Here is a 20,603-nt window from a genome sequence, read left to right as displayed (position 1 = left end):
CAGGGAAGGGGGAGGAGTGGGGAAAGGGAGAGAGTAGGAAAGTTTGATCATTGGCATGCTTATTGCATTCAATGGGATTTATTCCCATGCAATCATGCTTGGGATAGTGAAACTGACCATGGGGGGGGGCGAGGAGAAGAGGGAGAGAGGGCTGGGGTTATAAAGGGAAGGGGAGGAAGGGAGGGGCAGGTTTGATTATTTGCATGCTTGTTGAGTTCATTGGGATTTGCTCCTGTGCAATTCTGCTTAAGATAGGTGAAACTGACCTGGGGAAGGGCAGGGAGGGGGAGGGGGGAGGGGAAGAGAGAAGGGAGGTACAGGAGAGAGGGGAGGACAGGTTTGCTCATTTGCATGCTTATTGAATTTAATGGGATTTACTCCCCTGCAATCATGCTTAAGATAGGTAAAACTGACCATGGGGAGGAGGAAGAGAAGGGGGAAGGGAAAGGGGAAGGAGGGGATTGGAAGGGGATGGGGATGGGGAGGGAGGTGCAAAGGAAGGGGGAGGGAAGGGGCAAGAGGGAGAGGACAGGAGTGTTGAGCCGCAGTGCCCTCAGGAGGAACAAGGAGCGGGGCTGGATGAGCTTCCGTTCCTTCCGTTAGGGTAGAGAGAAAAGTCAGAGGGTGTTGAGACATTCCTGGATGTGGAGGGGTGTTTGACACTGTGCCAGTTCCCACGGTCAGTTCTCCCACTGAAGACCGCGCTCAACCTCCAGACATCCCCCCTGAACCATGGGGAGGACGAAGAGAAGGGGGAAGGGAAAGGGGAAGGAGGGGATTGGAAGGGGATGGGGATGGGGAGGGAGGAGCAAAGGAAGGGGGAGGGAAGGGGCAAGAGGGAGGGGACAGGAGTGTTTATTTATTTATTTATTTATTAAATTTCTATACCACCCCATAGCCGAAGCTCTCTGGACGGTTCACAACAAGCAAGACAGCAAAAATACAATTAAAACCATTTATAGAACAATTTAAACATACTAAAATACAAATATACTAGCATACTAAGATGCTAAAAATAAGTTGAGATGTTAAAATGTTAAAATTAAAATTATTAAATTATTAAATTTATTAAAATGCCTGGGAGAAAAGGAATGTTTTAACCTGGTGTCGAAAAGATAATAATGTTGGCGCCAGGCATACCTCCACAGGGAGATCGTTCCATAATTCGGGGGCCACCACTGAGAAAGCCCTTTTTCTGGTTACCATCCTCCGGGCTTCCCTCTGAGTAGGCACCCGGAGGAGTGCCTTCGATGTTGAACGAAGTGTACGGGTAGGTTCCCACAGTCAGTTCTCCCACTGAAGACCGCGCTCAACCTCCAGACGTCCCCCTTGAACCGTTGGGGGATGTCTTGGCGCGTGCCCCAACTCCAACCCCCCTGAGCCCCCCTCATGGCAAGTCAAGTGTTTCCCCACCTCCTGAAGCCGAGCAGACACCTTTCGAGACTATGTTGTCCAATGAGCCAGCGGAGGCACACCCCCTTTTGCCCCGCGTCAGACGCCAGGAAAAGCGTTTCGGTCAGAGGGAGGGGCTGCGAAGGAGTCAGAGATTATGAGTGAAGACCTTTCCTATTTAAGATTGCACCCCCCGGATCTGGGTGCTGAGTCAACTCTCTTTACATGCCACAGAGTACACTTAAGTAGCTTAGTTAGGGATGGTAGTGAGTTACCATAGTGTGCCTATGAAACACATTGCCTTCGATGTTACTTTAATAAAACAGGAATTAATTCCAGTCTCATCTCCGTCTTGTGAGTCTTACTCTGGGCAGGACAAGGAGGGAGGAGAAGGAAGGGAGAGTTTGGTCATTTGCATAATTTTTGAGTTCAATGGGATTTATTTCTATGCAATCATGTTTGAAAATGGAAATGAACTGCCTTCAAGTCAATCCCCACCTCTGGCAACACTTCATGGTAAACGGTATTCAGAGGTGGTTTCACCATTGCCTTCCTCTGAGGCTGAGAGGCAGTGACTGGCCCAAGGCCACCCACTCAGCTTCATGGCTGTGTGGGAATTCAAACTCTGCTCTTCCAGGTCATAGTCCAACACTGACCCAGGGAAGGGGCGGGGAGGGGAGGGGGAGGAGATTGGGTGGGTGAGCACTGGGCAGAAGGGAAGCCCCTTTCCTTTCTGAAAGGAAAACATTGTGAACAGTTTCATTCTTTTTCAGGCTTTCCCCCACCTTTTTATTCTACAGCAGGCACATGTAGCCTCCCACCCAAATTTAAATCAAAGCTTTCCCTGGCCACATCCACACTAGGCCTTTATTTCACTTTGGACAGTCATGGCTTCTCTCAAAGAATCCTGGGAAGTGTAGTTAGTGAAGCGTGCTGAGAGTTGCTAGGAGACACCCTGTTCCCCTCACAGACCTTCGATCAGAGTGGCTGACTGTTAAACCAGTCTGGCCACTGGAACTCTCTCAGTGGAACAGGAGTCTCCTCTCAGCACCCTTCACAAACTACACTTCCCAGGATTCTCTGAGGGAAGCCATGACTGTCTCAAGTGAAATCAAAGTCCGGTGCGGGTGTAGCGCCCTGATTAGGCAAGCCCAGCAGCTGTGAGTCTGGCTTTTAGAATTCTGACAGTTGGTTCTTACTGAGCATGCCCCGCGTTATCGTAGGCTGCCAGCCAAAATTTATTAAATTAATTAAAAATCAGCCAGGCATTTTTTTTAACTTTTAAACTGCAGAAGATGAAGGTCAGAGTATGGGGCAAGGTCAGTATTAGGAGTACAGGTACTCTGTGAATATGGCTGATTTTTAATGAATTTCAACAGATTATGAGAACTCTCAGGGGAAAAAGTCCAAAAGGGCTCTGGGTTTTTTAAATCTCTTTTTAGACTTTGAACTCTCGATTCTCTCTGTTTTGTGTATCAACATGAAAATTGAGAGGGTTGTTAAGCAAGCGTTTCTGAGTTCAGGACTATACGTTTTGTAAGGTTTTGTTTTGAAATGAGCTTATGGGAAGGATCAGAATGAGATAGGGGGGTATTTTCAATTTAACATTGCGGAATGTGAAAAACCCACGCTGGCTCTATTATACAGCTACTCTCGTGGCTGTATAATCAGCCATGATATAGTTTTTTTAACTTTTAAACTGCAGAAGATAAAGGTCAGAGTATGGGGCAAGGCCAGTAATAGGATTACAGGTACTCTGTGAAGCTGGCTGATTTTTAATTAATTTCAACAAATCATGAGACCTTTGACAGAAAAAAGTCCAACAGTGGTTTGGATGTTTTTACTCCTGTTTCCTGACTTTGAACTCTAGATTCTCTCTGAGTCTTTTGTGTATAACTTAGATAGTTGTTAGGCAGGCATTTCTGAGTTCAGGACTATAAGTTTTATAAGATTTTGTTCTGACATGAGCTTATGGAAAATAGCAGAATGGCATGGGAAGATATTTTCAATTTAACATGGTGGAATGCAAAAACTCCATGCTGGCTATACTCTTGTGGCTGTATAATTTCTGTAAAATGTAAAGCTTGATTTTCTTTAAAAAGATGTTACACATTTATGGACCTGATGAGTATTATCTAGATGTTATAGGAGGTGCTTTTCCTTGGGTCTAACCCACACTCAATTTATTTATTTTAAAGATTAATAAACTGCCCCATATCCAATGGATTCTGGGAGTGTTACACAATCAACATTAAAAATGCATACAGAGTACAAATACAGTAAGAACAACATAAGTGTAAGGTACCAAAAGCTCTAAAAACTAAAAGCAGACTGAGGCTACAGTCCTTTACACACTTACCTGGGAGTAAGTCCAGTTCAGCTCAGTAAGGCTTACTTCTGGGTAAACATTGCACTCTGACATGACATAAACCTTTAAAATGCTTGGGCAAATTTAAAATATTTCTTAACATGGTACTACAGAGACTGAAATGGCAGTGACTGTCATGCCTCTTTGTGGAGCCCCATCTGTGGAGTGCCATCAGAGAAAATGAAAGCACTCAGAGAAGGGATTCATCTCAGTAAGGGGTCGGGATTGCAGTTCGAGATTGATAAGGAGATAGTCAGGAAATACCTAGTTAACCTAAATGAGTTCAAATCTCCAGGGCCTGATGAACTGCATCCCAGAGTATTGAAGGAACTTGCGGATGTACTCTCGGAACCTCTTGCCATCATCTTTGAGAAATCATGGAGAACGGGAGAGGTGCCGGAGGATTGGAGACAGGCAAACGTCGTCCCGCTCTTTAAAAAGGGTAAAAAAGAAGATCCGGGGAATTACAGGCCGGTCAGTCTGACTTCAATACCGGGAAAGATATTAGAACGGATAATAAAAGAGTCCATTGGCAACTATCTAGATGACAATGCTGTGATTAGTAGGAGCCAGCATGGGTTTGTCAAGAAAAAATCCTGTCAAACTAACCTCATCTCTTTTTTTGATCGGGTCATTAGCCTAGTAGATGGTGGAAATGCTGTAGATGTCATCTATCTACATTTCAGCAAAGCGTTTGACAAAGTCCCCCACGACCTTTTGATTAGCAAACTGGTCAAATGCGGACTAGATGGAAATACCGTCAGGTGGATTCACAACTGGTTGGAAAACCATACTCAAAGAGTGGTTGTCGGTGGCTCTGCTTCGGACTGGAAGGAGGTTTCGAGTGGAGTGCCACAGGGTTCTGTCCTGGGGCCGATACTCTTCAACATTTTTATCAATGACTTAGATGATGGGGTGGAGGGAAGCCTTATGAAGTTTGCAGATGATACGAAACTGGGAGGGATAGCTAACACAATGGAAGACAGGAATAAAATCCAAAGGGACCTGGATAGACTAGAAAATTGGGCTGAAATTAATAAAATGACATTCAATAAAGACAAATGCAGGATTCTGCATTTAGGCCACAAAAACAAAATGCACGGGTACAGGATGGGAAATACCCGGCTTAGCAGTAGTGCGTGTGAGAAGGACCTTGGAATTGTAGTGAATCGCAAGTTGAACATGACCCAGCAGTGTGATGCTGCGGCAAAAAAGGCAAACGCGGTTTTGGGATACATAAACAGAGCTATAGTTTCCAGGTCGAGGGAAGTAATAGTCCCACTATATTCTGCATTAGTCAGGCCTCATCTGGAATACTGCGTTCAGTTCTGGGCGCCTCATTTTAAGAAAGATATAGACAAGTTAGAGCAGGTTCAGAAGAGGGCGACGAGGATGATAGCCGGTATGGAGAACAAGTCTTATGAGGAAAGGTTGAAGGAACTTGGCATGTTCAGTCTGGTGAAGAGAAGGCTGAGGGGCGACATAATTACACTCTTTAAGTACCTGAAGGGCTGTCACATAGAGGAGGGTACAGATTTGTTCACTGCTGCCCCAGAGGGTAGGACTAGGTCTAATGGTTTTAAGTTGCAGGAGCGTAGATTCAGATTGGACATTAGAAGGAACTTCTTGACAGTAAGGGCAGTTCGGCAATGGAACCGACTGCCTAGGGAGGTGGTGGGATCCCCTTCGCTGGATGTCTTCAAGCAGAGGCTGGACAGCTATCTGCGGGAGATGCTCTAGCTGTGGATTTCCTGCTGTGAGCAGGGGGTTGGACTCGATGGCCTACAAGGCCCCTTCCAACTCTATGATTCTGTGATTCTAAATATCTTATGACACAGACAGGCTGATATGGGAAAACACACTCCTTCAGGCATTTACATCCCAAGCCATTTAGGGCTTTAAAGGTCCACTTTGTTTGAAATGTACCAATCAATGCAACTGTAACCTGACTATGATTGGAGAAAACAATAAGGTTGTGGGAATCTGTGTGATTAACCCCCACCCACATAATGGTAGGTGGTTTTCAAATGCTGCACCATGGTATGAACCCACAGAAAAGTGGCTTCCGTGCTGCTGGTTTAATACCTATAGAGCATCAGAGTTTGTTAAGATGGACAACTTCCTAATGTTTTCCATAAAATCCCAGAAAAGCAATCATAGTGGGGCACTTTTGTGATCTTGCACTGATCCCATTCACTTCAATGGGATTTGTGAATAACAGCAGCACAGGTGGTGATAATTACCTTATTAACAGTGACCATTCACAAAGAACAATAGTTGTTAACACAGACACCATGGTATTGGTGAGCCAATTAGCACACAAAGTGTGCTAAAAATCCATTATACCAGTTCAATCCACAAAGTGATAGCTCTGAACCTTTTGATGTATTACAATTAAACAGTTTCAGATTGCAGTCTGCCTTTGAAGTTCCTTTGTTGAAGGGTGGTCACCTTAATGTCAGTTACAAGATGTCCTTAGATAGTGAAATGTTCCCCACTGGCATAGCAATCTCCCTGGACACAGTCTAACTGGCACAGTCTAGATAATAAATGTATTAGCCTTTAATGTGTCACAGAGTGCCAGATTTAGGAACAAGCCAAGTAAGCCAAGGCTTAGAGCCTCACATTGTAAGTGGCTTCTGAATACATTGGAGATAATGAAGAAAATTTATTATAATTGAAATTGCTTTGGCTTAAATAACCTTTCATATCAAATTGACCGGGGGGGGGCGGATCCCAGAAAGTACAGTCCTGTTAGCTGAACGTCTGTCCCAGGAAAACTGGTAAAAAGTATTATTAAAGATAAAATAACCAAACATACAGAAGAGCAATCCTTGCTGAAGCAGAGTTCTTTGAGAGTGTACAGTGTACTTGAACTTTCAAAAAGCTTTTGACAAGGTACCTCACCAAAGACTCCTGAGTAAGCTTAGCAGTCATGGAATAAGAGGAGAGGTCCTCTTGTGGATCAGAAATTGGTTAAGTAGCAGGAAGCAGAGAGTAGGAATAAATAGACAGTTCCCCCAATGGAGGGCTGTCAAAAGTGGAGTCCCCCCAAGGATTGGTATTGGGACCTGTGCTTGTTAACTTGTTCATAGATGTTCTAGAGTTAGGGGTGAGCAGTGAGGTGGCCAAGTTTGCTGATGATACTACATTGTTCAGGACTGTTCAAACAAAAAGGGAGTGTGAAGAGCTCCAAAAGGATCTTACTAAACTGAGTGAATGTGCAGTAAAATGGCAAATGCAATTCAATGTAAACAAGTGTGAAGTTATACACATTGGAGTAAAAAAATCTTAATTTCACATATACACTCATAGGGTCTGAACTGGCGACGACTGACCAGGAACGAGACCTTGGGGTCATAGTGGATAGCTCGATGAAGATGACAATCCAGTGTATGGCAGCTGTGAAAAAGGCAAATTCTATGCTAGGGATCATTAGGAAAAGTATTGAAAATAAAACTGCTGATATCACAATACTATTATATAAATCTATGGTGTGGCTATATTTGGAATACTGTTCTGGTCGCCTCACCTCAAAAAGGAAACTGTAGATCCGTAAAAGGTTCAGAAAAGGGCAACCAAAATTATCAAGGGGATGGAGCAACTCTTCAATGGGGAAAGGTTGCATATGGGGCTTTTTTAGGGAAAAAATGAGTAAGAGGTGCCATGATAGAAGTGTATAAAATTATGCATGGCATGGAGAAAGTGGATAGAGAAAAGCTTTTCTCCCTCTCTCATAACACTAGAACTCATAGACATCCAATGAAGCTGAATGTTGGAAGATTCAGGAGAGACAAAAGAAAGTACTTCTTCACACAGTGCATAGTTAAGCTATGGAATTCACTCCTATAAGAGGCAAATCAACTTGATTGGATTTAAAAGAGGATTAGACAAATTCATGGAGGAAAAGGGTATCAGTGGCTGCTAGTCATGATAGCTATACTCTGCCTCCATAGGTGGAGGCAATGTGTTGACAAATACCAGTTGCTGGAAACTGCAGGAGGGGAGAGTGCTCTTTGCACTCAGGTCCTGCTTGTGGGTTTCCCACAGGCAATTGGTTGGCCACTGTGAGAACAGGATGCTGGACTAGATGGGCCATTGGCCTGATCCAGCAGGCTCTTCTTATGTTCTTATGACCATTAAAATTTGGAATCCTGGCTTCCCCATCCCAATCCCATTAACTTCCCTTCCTGCATCATCCACAGGCTGCTCAAACTCACATCAGACCTCAAGAGGAGAAAGTGGGAGCTAGCCTACCAACACATTCTAAAGTCCTGTTCCACACCTAATCCCCTCCTCGCCACTTTCCCACCCCGCCCCTCCATATACTACCCAGGCCTATAGCCAGCCTCAATGTTTGGGGGAGGGGGGAGCAGAAAAATACAGGGGAAGAGGAGAAGGAATTACAAGCTACCAGAGATAAGAACTTGAAGCTTCTTTATTTCAGGAGTTTAGCAAAACTCAAAATTAATCCATCAGGCCCATAGCCCAACAACCCTGGCTCTGCCTTCTCACTTCCTTTTCCTCCCAGCTCCCTTCCATGCCTCTAACTACAACTCCCAGCAGCAACTCATCCACTACAACACAACAGGGGGGCAGAGACCTATTTATCTAATTTAAAGACAACTTTTATAGCAAAAACTTTAACAATGAAGAGAACTTATGAAAGTGGATGTCAGAAGAGAAAAAAGAAGCAGTTTGAATACTACATGCGAGAAGGATCTTGAAATGGTTGTTGATCAATGGGCTGAATATGAGCCAACAGCACGATCTGGCTGTACAAAAGGCAAATGTTATTTCAGGCTGTATTAACAGAAATATCATTTCCTAATCACGTGAAATACTAATTTTCCTCTATTCACCACTGGTTAGGCCTTATCTTGAGTACTTCGTCCAGTTCTAGACACCACACATTAAGAATGATGCAGACAAACTGGAACAGGTTCAGAGGAGGGCAACAAGGATTATCAGGGGACTGGAAACAAAGACCTATGAGGAGAGACTGAAAGAACTGGGCATGTTTAGTTTTGAGAAGAGAAGACGGGGTGATATGATAGCACTTTTCAAGAAGGTTATCACATAGAGGAGGGCAAGGATCTCTTCTCAATCATCCCAGAGTGCAGGACATGAAATAATGGGCTCAAGTTTCAGGAAGCCAGATCGATCGATTGATTGATTGATTGATTGATTGTATTTGTATACCGCCCCATAGCCGAAGCTCTCTGGGTTGTTTACAGTAACTAAAAACATTAAAAACAAATATACAAGTTTAAAACACATAGTGTAAAAACAATTTAAAACACTTTAAAAAATTTAAAACAATTAAAAAAAACATGCTAAAAATTTATTTGGCTGAACATCAGGAAAAACTTCCTGTTAGAGCAGTACAACAATGGAACCAATTACATAGGGGCTCTCCAACACTGGAGGCATTGAAGAGGCAGCTGGACAGGCACCAGTCAAGTATGCTCTAATTTGGATCCCTGCATTGAGCAGGGGGTTGGACTTGATGACATTACAGGCCCCTTCCAACTCTACTATTCTATGACTCTATGATTCTAAGGCCAGTTAAAAAAATTATCGAAACTTGACAGTTACTTCGCTACAGCTATAGAGAAGGGACCTCATACTCAAGGTTACTTTGCTGCTTCCATTTACTAACTGCTAATCTGTGTAATTTTCTTGTGTTCCTTTATGTCAGAAGTCTTCAATTTCATATATGCTAAGTAAGAACTCATAAGATATATTCATTTAAAGGTATACAATAATGCATATAGGATTACTGCAAGTCTGTATATGTTTTGTTTAGAATCCAAGTACTAATTTTTCATCACAAGCTACATTGTACTTCCATTGACTAAATTCTAATCTCTACAACTGCTCTTGTGTTTCTATAAAAGTCATCCATTTCATATATGCTGATTAAGAAATCATAAGGTACTTGATAATGCAAATGTAGCTTTATAATGGTTTACCTTTTTTCATTACCCTTTCTATTATAATATAATATACTTTTTTTTTCTTTTTTATAGTATGGGGCCTCTGAAACTTGACATGGCTTAGGGCCTCAGCATGTCTTTATCCAGCCCTGGTGCCACAAGTCTCTTTGTTGTTCTTGTTTTAAAACAATATGGCATCTAAGGGTGCAATCCATCTCACCTTCCTGCTGGGTTGAGGGGGTTAGATGACATGGAACCCCAGCTGTGCTGGCAGGCTCCTGGCATCACTGGCCTCTCCTGCCCTCCACTGGCAGTAGCCCCCTGCCAAGACAGATCCATGCGGCTGCTGGGGTCTGCCAGGGATGGCCAGCCTGGAGGACAGAAGGCCGGTGGAAGCTGGCAGAAGCCCCCCAAATGGGGCGTTCCAGGGGTGTGGTGGGGGTGGAGCCAGGGGAACTTGTGCAAGATCCTCCTCGCATTCAAAGCCCTCCACCAGATCCTGATCCACCCAGAAACACTGCCGGCCAAAAGGCTGGCACAGGAAAACATTCCCATAGTGGCCTATGGGATGTGCTTATTCCCTGGGAGGCCTGTTTGTGGGAGCCAGCGCTTCCTGGCCAGCTCGTGCACACAGCTGCTGATGGAGCCAGCATTCAGCCAGGCCAGCAGCTTCTGAGCAGGAGAAGGATCCTGCTGGGCTTTCCAGCAGCTCCTCCTCTGCCGGCCCCCCATCATTGGATTGTAACAGTGTGTATGAATCATGTGATTTTAACCTACCCTCATTCATGCCTGCCCTCTGCTCTTGCAATTAATTGTACATACCTGCATGTACATGTAAATACATAGGTTACAGAAAGTAGAATATTTGATATGTTTATTTTTATTGGATACAAATGTGCAGATGCATCAAGCCATGCCCTCATAGTCGCTCCTCTGATTTAGTGGAGTTAAATTTCTCTTTTCTATTAGGAAAACAAAAATTACTTACTGGTTGGTCTATTTTCTCTGTGTTGGCCACAGAAAATGTGCAAATAGAAGAATAATTTGCTGCTGTGATTTCTTGGTCCAGTATTGTGCTGTAAAAGGCAGTAAAAACCTTTGTTGATTCCATGTAATTCCATTTTTGATTGGCAGCTCCATTTTTACATTCTTTGTATTTCTGTCAAAACATAAAATATATCATCCTGTTGTAAGAAAATATTTTAAAATATTCAGGTTTGTCTGGCAAGATAGCTTCCTTTTTTTTTGCATCTTGCTGGTTTTTAGCAATATTGTACAAACAGGTATAATTTCTTAGGTAATATTCATTGCCAGGCGATTGCCACAAAAGAACAAGCAGGAAGTCAGGGGACACTTCTTTGGCCCTCTGCAAAAGAGTTTTTTTCCCTAGGATTTTTCTTGCTCAATATATCAGGGTTAGTATAAGCAAAAGGAAGATTCACTAATAGGCAAAAAACCTTGCGGTTTAAGAATGTACCTATAGCCAACAAACTTTAAAAAGCAGGGGAAATTAGGCGGCTATAGTGAATGCACCAGGGGAGCAGGAGACCTGAACTCCTCTCTGAGATATTGGACTGCCCTACAAATTGGTCAAAATGCAAACACCATTTGGGTTGATCTTTCACAGTCCAATCCACTTGCTGTGAAGATTGGAAGAATTTGGTAACATGTGCCACTGAGCATATGGTGAGTGGTGGCAACACCTGCCATCTCCAAAGATGGAGAATTACATTTTTGTATGTTTGTTGGTGTTCTTATTTTTCTTCTTTTCTGTGTTACTACTGTTTCTACAGAGAATCTAACCTAGAAAATTATATTTTTCTCATTACTCATCCTAGAAATCTGTGTCAAATTTATATTTATTAATTTCAAAGCCTTTTTATTGCTCAGTGTCATATGATGGTGAAGCCAGCCTTTTGTGTTTCAAACTGCAGGTTATGCTCTAGGCGAGGGGAAGGAGGAGGAGGAGGAAGGAGGGGATTGGAAGGGGATAGGGAGGGGAAGGGATGGATGAAGGAAGGGAGAGGGAAGGGGCAAGAGGGAGGGAATAGGAGGGAGAAGGAGGGGAGGGCAGGTTTGATCATTTGCATGCTTTTTGACTTCAGTGGGATTTACTCCTGTGCAATCATGCTTAGGATAGGTGAAACTGACCAGGGGGAGGGGCAGGTGGAAGAGGAGAGAAGGAAAAGGAGGGGGAAGGAGGAAGGGCGAGGGGAGGGAGGCGACAATCTAATCTAGAAAATTATATTTCTCTCATTATTCATCTTAGAAATCTGTGTCAAATTTATTTTTATTAATTTCAAAGCCTTTTTATTGCTCAATGTCATATGATCATGAAGACAGTGTTTTGTGTTTCAAACTGGAGATTATGCTCTATTTCTATGTTGGGTGCATTAACAGTTGAATCTGAAACTGCAGTTTGATGTAAAATCAGACTGAGTACAATATGTTGCTACTTAAGCAATGACTCTAGCTGCTGGAAAAACAAACTTGGCCTGCCCAAGATGCATGTTTTCAGCCTGCTATAGTTAAACCACTCCACTTAAGGAAAGGTGGGCATGGTCAATTAAAAACATAGCGCACACCTAGAATTTTGCTAGAATAAATTTCACCTCCCACTGTTTTATCTTGTGCAAACTGAGACACTCCTCATGTCCATTGGAAACTATTCTGCAGAATGATCAGTGCCATTATTCCACAATTGTTTTTGGAGCTTTTTTTAGTGTTGCAAAATATTGCTGTAGTTCACATATTCACAGAAACAAGCAAAATAGAATGATTTACTATAGGAAACTTCACTAAACTTGCAAAGTAAATCAAACATATTTAAAGTGACTATCTGAACTATATCATACCTTTTTAATATAGTTGCTTCTTCCCTGCTAAACAAGATCAGCACAGCACATGTCTTGCTTCTGTTATTTGGGCTGATTGCAGGAATTGCCACCACTCACCATATGCTCAGAGGCACATGTTACCAAATTCTTCCAAGCTACACAGGAAGTGGATTGGATTGTAAAAGACCAACCCAAATTGTGTTTGCATTTTGACATATTTGTAGGCCAGTCCAATATCTCAGAGAGGTCAGGTCTCCTGCTACCCTGGTGCATTCACTATAGCTGCTCAATTTCCCTGCTTTTTAAAGTTTGATAAAAATATCTGTTGGCTATAGGTACACTCTTAAACTGCAAGATTTTTTGCCTATTAGTGAATTTCTATGCTTTTTAATCCAGGAGGTAAGAAATGGGATCCTGTGCAAGTTTGCCGAGAATGGATTGATCATTTGCATGCTTATTGAGTTCAGTGGGATTTACTCCCCTGCAATCATGCTTAGGATAGGTGAAACTGACCACAGGGGATGGGGAGGGGAGGAGGGTGATGGGAGCAGGCAGTAGGGAGAGGAAAGGCAGGTTTGATCATTTGCATGTTTATTGAGTTCAGTGGGATCTACTCCTGTGCAATCATGGTTAGGACAGGTAAAACTGACCATGGGTAGGGAAACCTGGAGAGGAAGAAGGGAGGAGGAAGGGAGAGTAGAGGGAAGGAGGGGGAAGGCAGGTCTGATCATTTACATGCTTACTGAGTTCAATGGGATTTACTCCTGTGCAATCATGGCTAGAAGGGGGGAGAGGGGAGCAGAAGGATAGGGAGGGGGAAGAAGGGGATTGGAAGGAGAGGGGGAAGAAGGGTATTGGAAGGGGGAAGGAGGGGTGAAGGAAGCAGGAGGGAAGGGGCAAGAAGGAGTTGATGGGAGGGATGAAGAAGGGAGACAGGTTTGATCATTTGCATGCTTATTGAGTTCAATGGGATTTACTCCCATGAAATCATGCTTGAAAACGAAATGGACTACCTTCGAGTTGATTCCAACTTATGACAACCCTATGAATAGGGTTTTCATGGTAAGTGGTATTCAGAGGTGGTTTACCACTGCCTTCCAATGACAATGAGAGGCAGTGACTGGCACAGTCACCCAGTGAACTTCATGACTGTGTGGAAATTTGAACCTTCTTTTCCCCAATTGTAGTCCTAGGATAGGTAAAACTGACTGTGGGGGGGAGGGGAAGGGCGGAGGGGAAGGGCGGAGGGGAGGGGAATGAGGAGGGGAAGGAGGGGATTGGAAGGGGATGGGTAGGGGAAAGGGGGGTGAAGGAAGGGGAGGGAAGGGGCAAGAGGGAGGGGATAGGAGAGAGGAGGATGGGAGGGCAGGTTTGATCATTTGCATGCTTTTTGACTTCAGTGAGATTTACTCCTGTACAGTCATTCTTAGGATAGGTGAAACTGACCTGGGGGGAAGGGGAAAGGAGGAGGGCAGGAGAGGGAGGGAAGAAGTGGAGGAGAGGGAGGAAGCAGGAGGGGAGGGGAGATTGGGTGGGTGGGCACTGGGCAGAGCGGAAGCCCCTTTCCTTTCCAAAAGGAAAACATTGTGAACAGTATTATTCTTTTTCAGTGTTTTCCCCACCTTTTTATTCTACAGCAGACACATGTATCCTACTCAAATTTAAACCAAAGCTGTCCCTGGCCACATCTACACCAGAGCTTTATTTCACTTTAAACAGTCATGTCTTCTACCAAAGAATCCTGGAAAGTGTAGTTAGTGAAGGGTGCTGAGAGTTGATAGGAGATGCCCTGTTCCCCTCACAGAGCTTCAGTCAGAGCAGCTGACTGTTAAACTACTCTGGCTACTGGAGCTCTGTCAGGGAAATAGGAGTCTCCTCTCAGCACCTTTCATAAACTACACTTTCCAGGATTCTTTGGGAGAAGCCATGATTGTCTAAAGTGAAATAAAGACCTGATGTGGGAATGGCCCCCTGATTAGCCAAGCCCAGCAGCTGTGAGTCTGGTTTTTAGAACATTGACAGTTGGCTCTTACTGAGCATGCCTGACATTATCATTGTGTTCAAGCCAAAATTTCTGAAATTAATTAAAAAACAGCCAGGTATTTCTTTAATTTTTAAAGTGGAGAAGATGAAGGTCAGAGTATGGGGCAAGGTCAGTAATAGGATTATAGGTACTCTGTGAACATGGCTGATTTTTAATGAATTTCAACAGATTATGAGAACTCTGACAGAAACAAGTCCAAAAGGGGTCTGATTTCTCTCTCTCTTTTTTTACACGTTGAACTCTCAATTCTCTCTGACTGTTTTGAGTATCGCCATGAAAATTTAGAGGGTTGTTAAGAAAGCGTTTCTGAGTTCAGAACTATGTTTTGTAAGGTTTTGTTTTGAAATGAACTTATGGGAAGCATCAGAATGGCATGGGGGTATTTTCAATTTAACAGTGCAGAATACAAAAAATCCATGCTGACTATAGTATACAGCCACTCTTGTGGCTGTGAAATAATTTTGCTTGCCATTAATGACCACTTATAAATCTGGACAAAGTTCAGTATTTGTAAAGCCTTCTGGACAGGCCAAATGAATGAGACTTTTGCTCGAAGCCATGAAAGCCAGCACCTGACATTATTCTCACTGTGCCAGACAACACTGGTTTTGGCTGTCTGTATGAATCATGTGATTTTAGCTTGACCTCATTCTTGCCTTCCCTCTGCCCTTGCTGTTAATCATACACATACCAATTAAGTACAGGATAGGGTCAGTGAAATATCTGTTTATCAATGAGCCATTTAGAGCAGTGGAATTATAAAAACAAGATGAATCTGGAGTTTGGAGAGAATAGGCATTTTGGTGGTAGCTAATGTAGAGTTGTATCATTCAGCAAATGGTCCCACAAGCAGCTGTGCAAACTACAGTTTCCACAGCCAAAGAAGATTAACGGGATGTGTTCATCCGGTATTGATAAATTGAACAACTAGTACATCACAGAAATTCCTTTAGTGTCAATTGCGTATATTATATCTACAGCATAAACATTCATTATCATGCAGTATAAATAATAAGACGTAGTAGTTTGAACAAGCCTCCCTGTTTGGAATGGTTCAGTCAATGAGAGGGTCCCTGTCAACACAGGCAAAAGAAGAGATCAGACATACCTCCAACTGGCACCTGTTCCATCCCAGCTTTACTTTTTTCCTTAACTGTTCCTGTGAACTCTGTTCCTGTCCATAAATCTACAGTAAGTAAAACTAGCTGCACTATTGGCTGCAGGTTTATATAGATCTTGTCTTACTACTTAACGAGCTACCAATAAACACATCTGGAACTGTATCTGTGTGTGTTTTGTGCCTTCAAGTCGATTTCAACTTACAACAACCCTATGAATCAGCGACCTCCAATAGCATTTGTTATAAACCACCATGTTCAGATCTTGTAAGTTCAGGTTTGTGGCCTTCTTTATGGAATCAATCCATCTCTTGTTTGGCCTTCCTCTTTTTCTACTCCCTTCTGTTTTCCCCAGCATTATGGTCTTTTCTAGTTAATCAGGTCTTCTCATTATGTGTCCAAAGTATGGTAACCTCAGTTTCATCCTTTAAACTTCTGTTGATAGTTCTGGTTTAATTTGTTCTAACACTGAATTATTTGTCTTTTTTGCAGTCCATGGTATCTGCAAAGCTCTCCTCCAACACCACCTTTGATTTTTCTCTTATTCACTTTTTTCACTGTCGAACTTTCACATCCATACATAGAGATTGGGAATAGCATGGTGTGAATGATCCTGACTTTAGCGTTCAGTGATACATCTTTGCATTTGAGGACCTTTTCTAGTTCTCTCATAGCTACCCTTCCCAGTCCTAGCCTTTTTCTGATTTCTTGACTATTGTCTCCATTTTGGTTAATCACTGTGCCGAGGTATTGATAATCCTCGACAAGTTCAATGTCCTCAATGTCGACTTTAAAGTTACATAAATATTCTGTTGTCATTATTTTAGTTTTCTTGACTTTCGACTATAGTCCTGCTTTTGTGATTTCTCTTTAACTTTAATCAGTATTTGTTTCAAATCATGATTTGTTTCAGTTAGTAGTATGGTATCGTCTGCATATCTTAAATTATGTACATTTTTCCCTCCAGTTTTTACACCTCCTTCATCTTGGTACAATCCTGCTTTCTGCATATGTTCTGCATATAGATTAAACAAATAGGGTGATAAAATAACCCGTCTCACACCCTTTCCAATGGAAAACCAATCTGTTTCTCTATATTCTGTCCTTACAGTAGCCTGTTGTCCAGAGTATAGGTTGCAGATGAGAACAATCAGATACTGTGGCACCCCCATTTCTTTTAAAGCATTACATAGTTTTTTGTGATTTACACAATCAAAGGCTTTGCTGTAATCTATGAAGCACAGGGTGATATTCTTCTGAAATTCCTTGGTCTGTTCCGTTATCCAGCATATGTTTGTGATATGATCTCTGGTACTTCTTCCCTTTCTAAATCCAGCTTGGACATCTGGCATTTCTTGCTTAATTTATGGTAACAGCCTTTGTTGTAGAATCTTGAGCATTACTTTACTTGCATGGGATATTAGGGCAATAGTTTGGCAATTACTGCATTCCCTGGGATCCCCTTTCTTTGGAATTGGGATGTATATTGAATGCTTCCCATCCGTGGGCCATTGTTTTCTTTTTCATATTTGTTGACAATGTTTGTCAAAATTTGGATAGATTCAGTCTCAGTAGCTTGTAGCAACTCTATTGGTAGGCCATCTGTTCCTGGTGATTTGTTTCTTCCAAGTATTTTAAGAGCAGCTTTCACCTCACATTCTAAAATTTCTGGCTCTTCATCATACGTTTCCTCTATGAATGAATCTGTCATCCTTGTATCTCTTTTATATAGTGCTTTAGTGTATTGCTTCCATCTTCCTTTTATTTTATGTTGGCCAGTCAGTGTGTTTCCCTGTTGATTATTCAACATCCTTACTCTTGGTTTAAATTTCCCTTTCATTTCTCTAATCTTTTGGAATAGGGCTCTTGTTCTACCCTTTTTTATTATCCTCTTCTATTTCTATACAAAACTATAGTAATAGTTCTCTTTGTCCCTAAGTACTAATCACTGTATTATTGCATTTAGGGTTCTAACTGTGTTTCTATCTCCTTTTGCTTTTGCTTTCCTTCTGTTTAACCATTTTAAGAGTTTATTCAGTCATCCATTGAAGTCTCTCTCTGTTTTTAACTAGAGTTATTGTCTTTTTGTGTTCTTCTCTGATAATGTCTGTGACTTCACTCCATAGTTCTTCTGGTTCTCTGTCAACTAGGTTTAAAGCCTCAAATCTGCTCTGTACTTGATCTTTATGTTCTTCTGGGATGTTATGTAAATTTTATTTTGGCATTATGATTGCTTTGTTGTTCTTCTTTAGCTTTACTGTGATTTTTGATATGACTGGTTCATGAGCTGTATCATAGTCTGCTCCTGGTCTTGTTTTTGCAGAAAGTACAGAAGTTCTCCATCTTTTGTTACCAATTATATAATCAATTTGATTCCTATATTGACCATTTGGTGATGTCCCCGTGTACAGTCATCTTTTCGGTTGCTCAAAAACTATCGACGGAATCCTAAAAGGAACATTTCAATGTTTGTGTACAAAAGGGTTCCAGATTTTTTGACTTCCAATACTTTTAGAGATATCTGAATGTATCTGGTGGTGCTATGTATGGTTAGGATTTTATAAAACTGGGACCATCATGTTCCAATAGTTGGGAAATAAAAGGAAAACCTATGCAAAAACAAAAAACAAACAACCCCATCAACCCATAGAATTATTAAAGATGCCCATTCTTTATATGTATTGAACTCAAAGGTAATCACTTTGCATTTTTGTGTGCATAGATTAAACAAACAGCTTTACCTGAAGGATGACAGAACACCCTTGTATTTCCAGTGGAATCTTTTGATATCCATTTAGTATGTTGGGCATTGATACTGCTAGCACTAGATTGGGATCAGTCACAAGATGAAATGTCCTACGGATAGAAAAATCAGGTGGAAGCCAGAAGATTATTTAAGAAATTGATTTTTGCATGCTAAGTGAATGGCTCACTTTCAGATTCTTCTTGCGAGCAACAGTAATGGGCTGGTTCTACACAGGACCCTGCATATGCTGCATGTGTGGAGGTAAGTTTTAGTGCTTGCTCATCCTGATCTCATAAGCGGGCTTAGTGTGAATCTCAAGAGGCTTATATTGTAAAAAGGGGAAGAATTACTGTGTAGGTTATGGAAAGGAGGAATTATGCATAAGAGTTCATAGAAAATGTGATGTGTTTAAGGCAAAAATGTAGGGCCTTTTGTGAGCAAAAATTATTAATTTGGCTATTTTCTTATCCCTTAATCTGATACGCTTTCCTTTTTAAAAGACCTCAGAAAGTTTTCAAACTACCTGGAAAATGAAACCTACAACATCTACACTTGAAGAACAAGTGAAATGGAAAACTAGCTTAGCCTGATTGGGAGTCCCTCTGATGGTTAAAATATGGCAGCTAATAATATAATTCTTGTGAAATTCTACCACATTTCCAAAAGTGAATATGCACCTGCTATCCTCTCTCCATATCCAGTGTTGATTGATATTGTCACACTTCTTTTCCAACAGAACCACTTCAGTGCCAGAATGCAGAACAGAATTCTCCACACCCAAAACCAGATTTGGAAAGCTGCAGTTGATAATCTTCCCATTTCTAAATTCAAACTGCCGATGCTGGGCTTTCTGCAATTCTTCAGTCAATTTAGGTTGATGTCTGAAATAAACAAAAATGCATTTAGCCACAGAAAAATGCTCTGTGAATGTTACACTGTATGGTAGCAGATAAAAAAGAGCAAGTTAAATGGAACGTGCCAATACTTTCTTTATTTCTATAACTTGTGCTGTTGAATCTGAAGTCAAATATATATCAGAATGCAAATCAAGTTAAGGCCAGATGTTGAGAAATTAGGTACCTGGACTGGTGAGTGTGTGGAAGGAGAAGTCTACTGAAAGTATAGAAAGGTCTGGAGGGAAAGCATAGAGAAATTTATTGATTTAGTCTCATAAAACTACTTTTTCACACTATACATGAGTAGACTTCCCCTTTATCTAACTTGTGTTTCTCTGTGTTTACATGAAACTTTGGAAATTAGAAAGACAAAGTTGAATGCAGACCAGCAAGTCTCTTCTGTTTGACTTCATTTTTAAATAGTTCTGCTACTACATATTGTCTCAGAGAGCAGGGTATAATGATATGTGGTAGCGAGTTGGCAAGGGAATAATGAAGATCTCAAATTAGTTCGTGAAATGTAAAATTAATGGATCTAAAATATCTGAAGGAAGTTTATTGTTCCTTCTTTACAGTTAAAAAGGGGTTTTAAAACTGTAAATTAAAGGAGTTTCATACAACTTTCCTTTTTACCCGTCTTTTCTGGTCCTTTTCACCTTCCCACAAAGTTTGTATCAATGAAATTCCTTCTCTTCTGTATTGTGATCTTGTACTGTCAACACCCTTGGATAACATTTGTGCAGAACTTGGAAAAGTTGCTTTTTTTTAACTACAACTCCCATCAGCCCCAGCCAGCATGGCCACTGGATTGGGCTGATGGGAGTTGTAGTTCAAAAAAGTAACTTTTCCAAGCTCTGCATTTGTGTGGCTTTCAGAGCCTGTGTATTGGGAAAGCCCTTATGCAAGGAATGCTGGGAATCTGAGATTGAGGGTAGTAAGCAGCCCCAATTATCCCTGTTTGTTCCTTTGTGTAGTTATTAATTTTCATACCTTTTGGAATTTAACTTCCACAAAGTATGGAATGGAATTGGAGTGGGATTGGGGGTGGATAGTAAGTGATTATACAATAGGGCCCCACTCATACGGCAGGTTACGTTCCAGGCCCCCGCCGAAAAGCGAAAACTGCCAGAAAGTGGGGCTACTGTATTCCAGCTGCCGCGCTCCAGCTGATAGTGATCAGCTGAAGCGCACAATCAGCTGTAGCACAAGGAACTCCAGCCCCCGCCCTCCAGCTGACAGCAATCAGCTGTAGTGTGGTGTCCC

The 20,603-nt window shown here is 41.9% G+C and overlaps 1 protein-coding gene and 1 long non-coding RNA gene across 2 annotated transcripts in view; one reads left to right on the top strand and one right to left on the bottom strand.

The window, feature by feature from the left end:
* Positions 1-19,941, top strand: part of LOC133377143 (uncharacterized) — a 30,852-nt gene extending 10,911 nt beyond the window's left edge. The window contains exons 3-4 of the long non-coding RNA XR_009760626.1: positions 18,638-18,705; positions 19,181-19,941. This is a non-coding gene — a long non-coding RNA (uncharacterized LOC133377143). The remainder of the gene's footprint in view (positions 1-18,637; positions 18,706-19,180) is intronic.
* The window catches only part of DCDC1 (doublecortin domain containing 1), a 574,603-nt gene that overhangs the window by 61,872 nt on the left and 492,128 nt on the right, over positions 1-20,603 (bottom strand). Inside the window, 3 exon segments of the mRNA XM_061610560.1 lie at positions 10,688-10,858; positions 18,440-18,554; positions 19,122-19,325. Coding sequence (XP_061466544.1) covers positions 10,688-10,858; positions 18,440-18,554; positions 19,122-19,325 — 490 coding nt within the window.

The sequence above is a fragment of the Rhineura floridana genome, chromosome 2 (genome assembly GCF_030035675.1).
Source record: "Rhineura floridana isolate rRhiFlo1 chromosome 2, rRhiFlo1.hap2, whole genome shotgun sequence".
NCBI classification, from domain to species: Eukaryota; Metazoa; Chordata; class Lepidosauria; order Squamata; family Rhineuridae; genus Rhineura; species Rhineura floridana.
The sequence above is the reverse complement of the archived record's forward strand: the minus strand, read 5'-3'. Positions and strand labels throughout refer to the sequence as shown.